At 38.8% G+C, this 14,349-nt stretch overlaps 2 protein-coding genes across 2 annotated transcripts; one reads left to right on the forward strand and one right to left on the reverse strand.

Annotated features, from left to right (window-relative positions):
- The first annotated feature begins 394 nt into the window (after positions 1-394).
- LOC136262092 (uncharacterized) lies at positions 395-13,236 on the forward strand. Its single transcript, XM_066056239.1, has 11 exons — positions 395-2,675; positions 7,471-7,991; positions 8,051-8,139; positions 8,676-8,769; positions 8,841-8,965; positions 9,288-9,447; positions 10,408-10,551; positions 10,995-11,171; positions 11,534-11,816; positions 12,614-12,721; positions 12,786-13,236. Exons 1-11 carry the CDS (start codon positions 2,549-2,551, stop codon positions 13,028-13,030), a joined length of 2,073 nt encoding a protein of 690 aa, XP_065912311.1. The 5' UTR covers positions 395-2,548; the 3' UTR covers positions 13,031-13,236.
- LOC136261307 (uncharacterized) lies at positions 4,059-6,005 on the reverse strand. Its single transcript, XM_066055283.1, has 2 exons — positions 4,552-6,005; positions 4,059-4,413 (listed from the first exon to the last, which is right to left on the reverse strand). The coding sequence occupies exons 1-2, from the start codon at positions 5,812-5,814 to the stop codon at positions 4,180-4,182; spliced, it is 1,497 nt and encodes a 498-aa protein (XP_065911355.1). The 5' UTR covers positions 5,815-6,005; the 3' UTR covers positions 4,059-4,179.
- Positions 13,237-14,349: the final 1,113 nt, after the last annotated feature.

Consider the following 14,349-nt stretch of genomic DNA (forward strand, 5'->3'; position numbering starts at 1 on the left):
AACTAGGTTGAAAGCCATCCTGTAAAGAGCTCAGCTAGGTTTAAATTAAATTCACCCTCTAGACAATTTAGCTAGGTTAATCATTTTTTAGAGAGAATTCAGCTAGGTATACAGTATACATATTGCATTGCCTTGAATAGTGGCAAGTTACACTTATATTTCTTTGCAGCAACTTTAGACCCAGGCCACCGGGTGTAAGTTGCTTCAGAAATTGTACTCTTTCTACCCCTTGTAATTATTATTGTAGATTATAATTTGTAAGTAATTATTGCTACCGCAGGTCTGTGATTTAATTGCTTAGAAGGTGAGTATGCCAATTTGCTTGTTGATCTGTATGCAGTCCTGTAAAGCATGGTTACCTCCCTCCCTCCACCATCTAACTTTGGAACACCCTCCAAGATCAAATTATTACATCACCAGACTTGGACAAATTCAAAGCACTTTTTAGAAAATTACTTATTTAACTAATCACTTGCATGTTTACATGTACCATATACTCAATTCTGCGTCCTGTACATTACAAATAAATAATAAATAAATATTATAGTACTTTTGTTACCATGGTTACCTGGAACTTAGCTGGTATTATTCTTGTGTTGTGCAATGTGTGGGGTTTGGCATATAACATTTTTGCATTACTGATGATACCGTTTGCATTGCCATCTGTCTGGCGTACAATTTTCCCATTAAGTACATAAAGCAAAGATTGGTGTGAAAGTCTTCCCTTTAGAGTAAAAGGGTAGCATAGTGTAAAATCTTTCCTTTAGACCAAAATACAATGTACCCTTTAAAATTAATACTCTTTTGTGTGCAGTCAAAGACGTTGTAGCAACTCGTGATGAGCATTTGTATTATGACAAACACCTAACTATTCAGGGGCGGATCCGGGGGGTGGGCTTCAGCCCCCCTTTCACTTTTAGGCTTTACTTGATCAATATGCTGAGGATTATAATGAAATTTTGTCTTAGCATGATTATATGATCACTAATAATACAAATGCTCATAAACCCACCTTATAAACATCTTTCCAAGGCATTATTAGTGGATTTATGCTAAAGTTTATGCAACAATGGACCCCGATCAGCATCGGAGGTGTACAAGATCGAGATACTCTAATAGAGCAGTCAGCTAACTACTCTAATAGAACATTCACTGGAAGCATATAGTTGGTTCTGTTATAGAATTTTTACAAATCTGCCTGCACCTATGCATGCAGTGAAGTGTATTGAAAGGCTTGATTCATCTACTTGTGTAGCTAATTTGTATGGCAAGATTTAATTCAGGTACACAATTTCCATTGAAAATGCTCTCGAAATCAATCTCGTATCATTCAAATTTCACTTTCAACATTATTATTCTAACATGCACCTATTGTTGTGCAATTGTGAGAGGATGCATCATGTGCTTGGTTGCTGTACCTATCCAAACTTTACAAAATGCTTCACAGAGCCATACCTATAATCTAAAGGCAGTATATATATAAATATCTACTGCCAGAAATATGTGGAAATGTCTCCAAATTGCAGTATTTTAACATCTATGTTTCAGAAATTTCCTGGGGGGCATGCCCCCAGACTGCTGTAGTTCCAGCATGCAAAGTTCGCACACCTCCACCCAAGAGATTAGTACCTTGACTTAGCCCCCCTCCCTTTATAAATCCTAGATCCACCCACTCCATATCTCTTGAATCAAGTTGTGGGACCTGTAATAGACTGTTGCTTGGATGTGGTTAGCTAACCCTGGTTTTATTCTTTTATTCTGGTTCCTCCTGGTCAAAACATATCAAAATATTTCGATCCTTTGAACAAAAATATTTGAAATATATGGACTCCCTCTGAAATATTTATCCCTCCTGCAAAATTTAGTAAAACTTTACTTGCACACATGCAAAGGGGATCAAGATAACCCAGTTGAAATAATTGATCCCCATGTTTACAAGCATTATCTTTGCACGTGCATGGTGCATGCTAATACTCCAGTTGCTTAAAAAAATGGAAAATACCCTAGCTCTTTTCAAAAAGTGTAAATGTGTAGCTAGCTATGCTGCAAGTGGGGGAAATCATAGCCTAGCTGTATTTTTAGACATTACTTTTAGCTATAAAATATTTCGAGGCAGCTAATTATTTGTTTCCAACTCTTAGAAGTAATACAATAGGTCCTCCAGTTTTCTCAAGAAAATTCTAAAGTGAAGTTGGCCAATTGCTATTGGTCCCCACAAGCCTTGTTTTAATTTTCCCAAGTGAATTAAATATTTGTTCCTGGGCCGGATTTGTATTCAAAGGGGAATCAATTATTCCTTCACAGCATAAGTTTATATACATAGTTTATTTTCACTGTAGCTACAACTTCATGTTTGTTACACTGTAAAGTCTTTAATAAATAAATAAACAATACGCATATGTATTTACAATATGTACATTTGTATGCGTATGCAGTTGTATGTAAAATATGTACATTTTTTCTCTTATAGAAGTTGTAGCTACATTAATAACAATTGACTTATTTCAATGGTGACTACTTCAAGAAATGAATCCAGGGATTTCCAAGAATGCCGGGTTGTAGCTACCATTATATTGCTTCATGCAGGACAGAGAAGTTCGAGAACCATTACCACCAATCAACATGCACCTACATACGTATACTCAGAAGTAGAGGGACACGGAGAATGGACAAAGGTGACTGTTGCGGTTGGGTAGAGGCTCAGGACGATGTTGAACAGTACAAAATCAAGTTTGCTGCCCTATCCATAGTCCAGTTGCGCTTACATTACTGAAGGCATCAGTCAGTTAGCTATAGTTAGCCATGCAGTTAGTAGAAAATTGCCCATGCAATTATTATAATTTTAAACAAATTAACAGAAACTGGTTGGAAGGGTTCAGAGTTACTTATGGGATTGTCCCTAACGTACAAAACTTGGGGCCGGGGCTTTGACCATGTGTAACATTTTGAGCAAGAAACCCCAATCCATCATATACTGGCAGAGGAACGTTAGAATATTTTTTTCTAACTTTTTTTGCATTTATTTATCAGGGCTGTGACAGTTATTATGATTAAATTAAAATAGAAAAGACTGAACATGTATGCTGATTTACACCAACAAAAACAATTTATCAGGCTTATCCTCTAAGTGTGCCAATGGGATGGCACTGCTGAGCAGTGCAAGCTATCGATCAAATTCATCAGCTGTGGAGGAATCTTAATAGTGCTGTATCTCTGTGGTGGCTGCTCTATTAGAGTATCCCAGCATCATAAACATTTGGCATGGGTGATTTGGGGTGGATCTGCATGCCAAAGTAGGCTGGCAAATGAAAATTCTTTCCTAGGGCAATCCGACTATGGAATCACCTATACCGATCACCTTATGGAAACTGATAATGTCGATACTTACTATTATAGTTACTTACATGTAATTTATTAAGTTTATTAACGTTTAGTTTGTTAACCAATCATGTATATTATACTCGTGATTTAGGTTTATACATTATACAATAATGATGATAATAAATCCAAGTTGATGAGTTCAAACGTCAATGTAATAATCAGGGGCGGATCTGGGGGGGAGGGGGGGGGGGGGGGTTGGGGGCTGAAGCCTCCCCCCCCCCTTCACTTTTAGGCTTTACTTAATCAATATACTGAGTATTATAATGAAATTTTGTCTTAGCATAATTATATGATCACTAATAATACAGATACTCATAAAATCACCTTATAAGCATTTTGTCAAGGTATTATCAGTGGATTTATGCTAAAGTTTATGCAACAAGGACCCGCCATTACACTGTTTTCATCAATAATGATGGTTTTCATTCTTGTTGAGAGAATTCTAAAACCATTTTTCAGGTGTATAATATTTCTTGGTCAAACTAGAGAAATGCTTGGTCACTTTTGGGATGCATTCTAGCTATATATACCAAGCATTCTAGCCGCTATTGTCATATTATTATATCTGACAGCTGCAGCCTCCAAACATTATAGTAAGCCACTATCGCAGTTCCACTTTAGATACTCCAGTGGCCATGGGTAGCTATAGTAGCTACTGATTATTTTAGATGGCATATTGTATGGAAAATATGGCTACAATCTTTGATACAACATTAAAGTTTTAAAATGACAATGTTACATTGCTCACACATTCTCAAATAATAAATGCGTTTGTATTAGAAAAATGTTCAGTCATGTCTAATTGTGTAATCTAACACAGCTCCTAACAAATTCCCGAGTAGAGATGTACAATGATGTTCCCATATCACCATCTAAATCATCAAGGGGATCATTGCTGAAAACAGATTGCAAGACAACTACTTCTTCTGGTTCCAATGGACAGAGTACCCTAGGAACCTCAACAGTGACATCATCATCACCGTCCACCACAGGTGGGCCACTCCAATCAATCCCAAAGTCAATGGCTTCATCCTATGGAAGACAGAATTTGTTTGTAAAGTAGCATCCAAGTACTTGGGCCTCAATTATGTGAAATGTATACAGGCAGACAATAACGCATATGAAGATAAACTATTGTTAGCATAAGTTATGTAGTATACCTATACTCACTTCAGTTAATTCTTCAAAGTTGTACACTCCTGATGCAGCTGTTGAATCACTAGTCGTAAGCATGCCCTGCAACCACAATTGCAGTGGTGAATGGTTTCTTTGAGTCCTGAGTCTGTGGCGATTGTAGGCTAGACGAAATACATCTAAATTGGCATTTATGTGTGGCAAAAAGGCATAATGTAATGCAAACAAATCTATTTCATCACTAGGATGTAACAGTCCACAATCTTCTAGGTTGTAGAAGAGATAATAAAACACAGATATGCACCCAGAAAACAAGTCCCTCCAGAAGCGTTCAATGCGTTGATTATGAACGCTCCTACCAGTGATAAAACTTCCACGCCCAGGGCCACGTTGAGGATGCCTCAGCATGTACTCTGAGACCAGGGTGTTTTCCCCACCGCAGTCAGACCGGATTCTTGATGGTAAGCCGTACGATTGTACACCATTCAGAAAACACTGTAATACAGTTACTGCCCGATTGTTGTCACTGGCATGTAGAAAAACTGGGATACGTGAATATCCATCAATCCCACCATGGATAACTATTCTCCATCTTATCAGCTTGTGGTTTCCATCAATATGCCACAAACTGTTTGGCCCTTGGACTCTATATTCACGTCGATGTAAAATGTTACGAGTTCTCAGAGCTATTCCCTGAGGATCAATTCTTGCCATGGTGTCCCTGACTCTCTGTCTCTGTATGCGTAGATTACATGATTGTAGATAGCCTGCAAGGGTGTTTTGACCTGCATTAGGAAAGGTAGCGACAAACCTAGATACCAAGGTATCCAAATCTTCATCACTTATGTCACTGAAATTAATAAACTCCTGCAGTTGATACCTTAGAATCCTTCTTCTTATAGTTCGAGGAGAACATCCATATAGCTTGGAGATTTCAACCTGGGTAAATTGTAGGTTTAAAAGACTTTGCAGTTCTTGTTGGGTGATCACAATTTCAGGTCTTCCTTTGCGCCTTAATTGTCTCTGCACTTCGTCCTCCGCTGCATTTAACTCCGTCAAAACAGTTTTGACACTCTCAATTACTTGAGCTATGCCTGGAAATTCCACAGAGAGCAGTGGCTGCAAGACGACCAGCCTTTGCAACATATTTTCAATACCCAAAATAGCGTCATTGTAGTAATCAATACTAGTTGTCCCAGAGTTTGTCCCAGTAGCTGCGGGGCTGGAAATTCTATTAGCTAGTGAGTGCAAAGCCGCCTGTACTTCCTGCAGCAATTCACCAATATTTACAGTCTCCATTTTTAACGCAACATCCGTAAACTATAACCGAGACTATGCATATAACTATAAAAAGTCGCGGCGGGCGCTTGCTTATTTTGACAGTCGTGGTGTAGCTATTCAAGATTAGTAGTGTGAAATAGTGAGTGATGGAGTTCTTGTCGGAGAGGCGTAGGAGATCTATCCAGGATGCGATCGATATCCTTCAGCATGGATTGGCTGCACGTCCGAATGGTGATGACCTTGGTGAGTCTCACTTAATACTAATATAACTGAGCTATCTAACAGCCATATAATATGTGCAAATTTTAGGAAGTCAGAGACTGGGAGCGAGGACGGAAGAAAGGGCCAATGAGCCTTTTAGCTTTGACAGAAACTGCAGTGATCAGCCGCAAACATCCAGCCATAACACGAGCCGCCAACGTGACACCAACACACCTCTGAGCAGTGCAGCAGCAAGTGATCGGCTATCCAGCGAGAGTGGTAGAGGTGCGTATACTTTAAATAAATTTGCTGTGTCACGTATCTGTCTAGCTACTGTGTGTGTGTCGGGCAATGAGTGTTCCATTATTCCGCCAGTAGCTGAGCCGGCCTAGAGTTATAATATCAACCGGCCGCGTAGCTAGCATTATTTTTCCAGCTAGTCCGGTTGAAATTTCCTTCCTGCAGTTATTTTAAACTCTACTGTGACCCTCCATCGTTTTTTTCCTGGGAATATGGTTAGCTACCTGCTGCGCTGACCGCTTCCCAGCATAAAGGTGCAGATTTTGCATTAATTTTGACTCATGATCACGTGTCATGGTATAATAAAGCTGGCACAAATCCGGCTTTGTGTTAAGTTCTGCGTGGTGCTTGAAAGATGACCATTTTGCTGCTTTTAGCTGTACAGTTTTCTATGGGGCAGGACAGGAAGCAGGAAATTTAGCTATTTGGTGCCAGTTAGCTAAACATTGGTCAATTAGGGGATTGTCACAGGAGATTTTACACACTAAATATTTGAGGTAGACTTATAGCCAGAGCCCTCATGCTTATGTAGTGTTGTTCAGAATGCATGAGCATGTCAACAAAAAAAATATCAAGTTCTTTGGCAACATGCAAGTATAGTTGACACATTTTGTGATTTGCAGTAATGAAAGGAAAGGTGTCAATGGAGAAGGCTGCCACCTCATCAAATTTAGAGAGTGTGTTACTTGCAAATTTGTCTGAGTCAGCATTACACTACTCTTTTGACCTCCTATTGTATTATAAGCTATCAGGGATAATGGAGGTTTTGTATCCTTTCACAGACCATGCAGTAACCAGCTTCACATATACACATACCTTCAATAGGTAGAATCAACACAAAAGTGTGGCTAAAACAGCTTCAGGTAGGTTGTTGCAAAATTTTAAGTTTATTTAAATTCAGTGGAATTATCTACTAGCTAAAACTTGCTGATTGAACAACTTCTTAGGAATCATTGTAAGTTACTTGTTATTAGAACTTTTTGGCCTTTCCTGTGTGTCAAATTTGGTGCTCCTAGCTATTATTGCAAGCTTACAAGTTCTAATGTTAGAGCTCTAGTTGTTGTTGCTTATGCACAAAATGATATATCCACCAAGACTGAGGAATTTAATTGCACACGTGTGTCATGTTCTGTTATTACTCAATTTCTTTAAATTGTTGTATTATTGCTATAGTAAGACGGCAGAGACTGGAGGGTGCTTATGGCCAGGCTATGGCTGCACTGAGAGACGCAAGAACTGGATCGATCGCTGTGGAGCAACGACATAATTTTGGAGGAAAACGACGTAGTGGTGCTGCTGCTTTGAGGCAGGCTAAACAGCCAAAGCTCAGCACCTGGACACACAAATATTATTGTCTCGCTGAGACTGATGAGGACAGGGTGCCATCAAGTAGCTTAAGAAAGAATGAGCTGGTCCTTGCTGGCCTTGGCGAGAGAAGCGTGACAATATCTGATGTGAAGTGTACACCACAGGAGTTTCAGGAGGCACTGCTAACTGAATTTCCTAAACTTCGACAGGGCGGAGGGTTCGAACTGCTGAAGTGTGCAGCAAGCACCCGGCAGTTAGAGCTCATACCATTCAAAATCAGCAATTCGCCGAGGCTTCTGAAATCTTGGATAGGGACTGCCAGGATATACATCAGGCCTATCCAACTCAATTTGGACCTAACTCCTACGGAGGAAGTCGAAGAAGAGGTGGGAAAATGTCATGTTTAGTTAGAGTAACCAAGCAATATTCTGCATGCTCCTATCAGGTGCAGAGTATACGACAGAAGTGTCTCCAGTGCCAGGAGCTGATACCAATAGCAGAGCTGCGTGAGCATCTGGAGGTATGCAGGCCCAGGTGAGCACATGCATAAAATACATTACAGCTTGTACAAAATCTTGAAAGTTTAGTCAATCCACTTTGATCAAATTGACACCTCTTAATAATACTACAACTGCATGCAGCATTGAATTTATATGGCCAAGCTATAGCTTGGTATTGTGTGTTGAATTAGTACTCACTATATGCTTTACTGATCAGTGCTATTATGTTGTGTGTTATTTCTGTAATCATAAATAGCAAATAAAGTTTATTTCAAATTTCAGCCCCTCAATGTAGTGTATTGAATTGTTCATAATGCATGTTCAGTACAGAATGCAGGCATTCTAATTCAATGCTGAGGCATGAGTCGTGTGTCCTACACAAGTATAAGGTACCATGGCTCCTTTGTCTGGCTGCTCACATCAAAGGACATTTCTGATAATAGCTACTTTTAAACTGTGGATCCAGGAAAACACACACCAACCATGCCCAGCTAGACAGAACTGTATAATTATATTACAAGCACGGTCCATTGCACATGCACAGAGTGCTACTTAATGCCTTTGTTTTAGTAGGGAGTCAGAGGAGTCATCAGAGAATGGCGACAGCTACCGTGATCCATGGTCACCACCACCTGGTCCAATAAATTTGGACTCAGATACTGAGGTACATCTTTGTGTGTGTGTGTGTGTGTGTGTGTGTGTGCGTACACTATAATATGCTTATATTTTTTACAGAGTGAACATGAAGATTTAGAAGTGCTCGGGCAGGACTCAGTGGTGGGTGCAGTATCAGATGATTCTGCAATGGCAGTTGCTCAGCCTGTGGATGTATCCCCTGACCAAGACCAAGACCCTCAATTGTAAGATGATACAGTATGAATGCTTGATAAATATAGTTTGAATAAGTCCCTATGATATTGTGGAAAAGGTCTATTCAACTGAATTTTTCTAATTGATTTACTGACTCACTGCCTACCTGCAGCTATTCTAGTTGACATTAATAACTTGCAGTTACGACTATACTTGAAGTTGAATGTCAACCGGTACAGTATAGCTGCTGGTGTAGATTACCTCCCTTGTATTTTTTTTATTATTAACACTTTACAGTGAGGTATATATCATTGCTTTTTATTTTACCGTACACCTGTAAATTCAGCTCATACAATCATTCTCCATTGATAGGACTGGAGATAATGCCCATCCACTGCTGTCAGTAATAGGGCAGCTAACACAAATGATGAGCGATGAGGACTTCACACTCAGAATCAGAAGGTCCAGTGTGCTGGAGGATGCACTACTGAGTGTCAGAAGAAGGACTTTTAGTCCATACAAAAAGTTGACTGTGAGTAGTGATATAGCTAGCTTATACACTGTAGTATTGATATTTGTGTGGTGCACAAAAAAGAAAGCAGTCACATATTGTGAAAAGGGATATGGCCTTCAAGAAGCCAAGCTTTGAAATGCATCTAATATAGCTATACTAGTTGGTATTACTTTCTGTGGATGCTTTAAACGGTACAAAAGTAAAGCATATCAGTGATCATGGAGGCTTCCAACTTGTCATTACAAAAGTATATATCAACCAGAAACCGGCCTCACATTACCTTCATGGTGCCATGGTACGTAGTATTGGCTAGGTAACATCAAGCCCAAAAGTGTTTCCAAATTGGTGAAAATTGTTGCTACGGAATTTTAGTATCAATGGAACTCTCTCCTGACTGACTGTCTGACTGATTGGCCCAGTGATTCCTTCAGACAAGGGTAACTCAATAACATAGGCTTCAGTTGGTGCCTGTTGGCATGCCGAAGTGTGTACAGTACAATGCATGCATCATTAACTTTCCCAATTTATGCTTGTAGAAAATGTAAGGTTTCAATTCCCAGTATCATGGCTTCTCAGTGAACCGCCTATATATTTTCTGCAACAACTGAATTTATTGCAGAGGTGCTTGCCATACCAATTCATTTGCAACCTTGCGTATAACAGTCTGGACATATATCTGGTAATGCTTTGACGGTAGCAGCACATATAAAAGGTGTTTTGGCAACAGTGTTTATGTGGTAGCTATGTGTGGGTTCACCGGTAAAAATTATGATACAGAAACGTAAACAAACAATTGCAAGTACAAGTAACCGGCAGGATTTGTTTTATTTGGTTAGGATTCATAGACCATGCATGTAGAGGTCATGTATATACTAGTAGGCATTTAAGTTGCACTCATTAAAATTAAATGGCCACTAGTAAATCTCATTTATATGCACACGAGATGCTGTTTAAATTGCTGCACTGGCTTTGTTATAGGTACAGTTTATGGGAGAACCTGCCATTGACCAGGGAGGACCAAAACGAGAATTTTGGCGTCTCCTAGGCTATGAAATAAAAGCCAGAATGTGTACTGGTGACAGTGATCGTCTGTCCATCGATCATGACATAACTGGTCTGCAGGTATGTTTGTATTTGTAAGTAATATTAGAATGTGCAACTTCTATATAACAATCACTTTGCTTATGTTTCTGCACCCTTAGTGTTGAGCAAAAATAGGGAGTGCATCTCACATGCAATTATTAATTTATCAACTAGTTAACTTACTAAAATTTTTAAGACAAGATTGGCTTAAAATGATTCCAGCTAGCTATATGGGCTTGATTTATCCGCTGTTAGATGTCAGTTCAGCCTGACAAGTGCTTTCTGTAAACGCAATTATAATATTGTTCCCTGTTGCATTCATGTAGCATTAAAAATTAAGTAAAATAGTTATCAAGCTATAAAGCAACTGTTAGTAATGTGAAATGACATGAATAGACACATAATCATTACTGAAAACAAATCACCTACGTATATAAAAGCATGACCATTTGCTTATCGAACCATTTATTTTATTTTCATAGGAGAGGAAATTTCACAGCATCGGCATGCTAATGGCTATGTCCATTTACCAAGGGGGAAGTGGCTTTCCCTTTTTTGGAAGAGCTACGTTTGACTACATCTGTAGCCAAGATGTTGAAAGGCTGACTGCTAGAGTCGAGGAGATCCCTGACCCGGATACCAGACAGCTTGTAGAAGAAGTACGTTGCATAGTATAATATATTATTTCATGCATAGATTATCAAACAATGTGTCAATGGTTCCTACTGACCATCATTTCCATACAAAAACTATAACGTCTGCATTAAGGGCAGGAGTGTTAAAATAATAATAGAAACAGCAAGTTGTGAAACAAGGGAACTAGCCATTTGGTGTATAGTGGACGTTTAATCCCTTCATTGCACAAGGCTCTATGCTATACATCACTAGAATAGGAAAATTTCTACTAGTAAGGCAAGTGTAGTGCGGTCATTACCCATGCAATGAGAATTTATTTTGTTGACATAATCACAATTTTGTTTCCTTTAACATACAATGCGTAGATATTGATATATCATTACAGATGACACCCTGCAGTGACCTTGACGCATTAAAGCGATTAGTTAGAGATAAAATTAAGTTGATCTTGGGAGCAGGCTACACCAGGGAATTGCAGAACATAACAATTGCTGACAAGGAGCACATTATAAGGGCTCTTTTCCTCCACAGCACAATATATCGCTCCATGGCCGAACTAGATCAGCTTAAGGCTGGTCTAAATGAATTGGGCATATGTGATCGGATGAAGAGCAATCCAAGTGATTTTTTAGACTTTTTTACAAGAAAGGAGCAAAAGCTACCTGCAGGTTAGCAGGGGTTATACACATGTATATAATGCGGCAAAAATATTATATAATTATGAAGAGATGTTAACTTGAATATTTTGATTTGTAACTTATAGGGGGTGAAATTATATGCATAGGTGAAAGTTTTTGCTTGCTTGCCCTTTTGCTCTATGCCAAATCTACTTCAAGATGACAGCTTCATTGTTATAGCTGCGGCTAGTACAATGAGGGTCATGATTTAATAGTTATACCACGGCTGCTTGGGATTTTGCTGATATATACACCCAAAGCCCGAGGGCTGCGGGTGTATATGTCAGCAAAATCCCAAGCAGCCGTGGTATAAGTGATATATATCACTTGGGGCGCACTCGCCTAATATATGAAAGAACTAACGAGAACTCATCATGTTTGTTTTATACAGTAGCATCTGAAAATCGATCGTGGTTTTAAAAGCATGGGCTAATAGCCATCAAAACATTGTCATTACATTAAAAGTTCATTAATACACGTTACTATGCTTCAACATGCTATGTTAGAAAACTTGTGATTGTGGGATTGAGTTTATATTGTTATCATAGGGCAAGCAATATCTGGATAAGGTTCAACGATTTTAATAAATCTGATTGTGCCTTACGTAACATCATAATTTTTTTTAAAGCGTGATTTTATTTATTTTTTAAAGCGATGTGTTTAAGCAGTATATCTACATAATACATGGTATAAGTAATCTATGATCATTGACAAAATATTTGCAAATTGTCCGGTAATTAAGACCACACATAATTATTATGGCAATTTTATTTGTTATCGTTCAACAGATTTGATCCAAGCTCTTTTCGATCCTGTGTTGTTTAGTGAAGGGACAGATGAGGCCGATGAAACAAGAACATATATGATGTTTACACAGCTCCTAACAGAGGCAGAAGGTACATATTGACATAATAGTTACTCTTATATATGCATGCACTATTATTAAACATATACTTATAGAGGCCAGGGGTGAAGATGATGTCACTCTGGAGGACATTTTGATATTTTTCAGTTGTTGCGACAATCTCCCACCAACCGGTTTGCCCGAGAAACCAACATTAAAGTTCAATAAAGACCAGAAATACCCGACCGCTTCAACATGCCTAATACAATTGGTGCTCCCGACAAGACACCGGGACTATGTGACATTTAAAAGCCACCTCAAGGTTGGATTCAAGGAGCACGGAGGATTTGGACTAAGATAATACTACTGACACTATGTATTTAATTATAGCTAGTAGGAACATTTTTCTTTTAATTTTCAATTTTAGTGTACAAGCCAAGGTGCTCTGATAGCTACACAGTATCAGTATGTGCATGCAGCAATAGCTTTGTGTGTGCAGTTTCAATGTAATGCAATACTCTCTCTTGTTATGCATTACACAGAAACTTGAATGAAGCCAAGAACCCACTTAACTACAGGTGTAAAATAAGGTCGTGCACAACATAATACAAATGAATAACCAACCTGTTGTGGCGCAGGGTTCAAACCCCCTTTTATGATTTGTTGTAATCCCACATTTTAAATCTGTATGCATCTTTGGGCTGTGCCAACCTACCCAGTAACCAAATTCAACTTGTAATATGATTGGATCACGTGAGACGCAAAATTATCAATTTGATGATGTGCTGCAGCCTAGTCTCTTTCGTGAGCCACGCCAACTTATCATAATCGTATTAACTATCTGCAAGCATATGCTGAGTCACGCCCATTATTTCGTAGTTACATGCTTGCATACCGCCTTTAATTCGTTTCTACAAGCTTACATTGACACCAATCCATTGTTGTTGCAGGAGCTATAGAGTCTACCCTTGCAGCAAGGCAGCTTTCAGGAATACATGAACCACACCAAGAGCTAATTAAGTCCCTGACCATACACATCAGCATTGTGTAAAGTTTACACGATGCCAGAGTTGCCTGTAAACTTACGAGGAGCCGCGCCCATTGACTGATCGATTCACCTTTTAGACATATAGACCCCTTGCGACCTAGGGTGTGGCACTCTATAAATCACGTGCGCATAATGAGACGCTACTTTTTGAGGGCAAAAAACGTCTGTGCGCTAGGAACCTTTTTTTTTTACTTAATCAATATACTGAGTATTATAATGAAATTTTGTCTTAGCATAATTATATGATCACTAATAATACAAATACTCATAAAATCACCTTATAAGCATTTTGTCAAGGTATTATCAGTGGATTTATGCTAAAGTTTATGCAACAAGGACCCCGATCAGCATTGCAGGTGTACAAGATCGAGATACTCTAATAGAGCAGTCAGCTAACTAATCTAACAGAACATTCACTGGAAGCATATAGTTGGTTCTGTTATGGAATTTTTCCAAATCCGCCTGCACCTATACATACAATGAAGTGCATGCATTGGTCTGTTTAACGGGCTTCATTCATCTACTTGTGTAGTTAATATGTATGACAATACTTAATTCAGGTAAACAATTTCCATTGAAAATGCTCTCAGATTCAATCTTGTATTATTCAAATTTAGAACAATCTTGTAATC

The sequence above is a fragment of the Dysidea avara genome, chromosome 7 (genome assembly GCF_963678975.1).
Source record: "Dysidea avara chromosome 7, odDysAvar1.4, whole genome shotgun sequence".
Classification (NCBI taxonomy): domain Eukaryota; kingdom Metazoa; phylum Porifera; class Demospongiae; order Dictyoceratida; family Dysideidae; genus Dysidea; species Dysidea avara.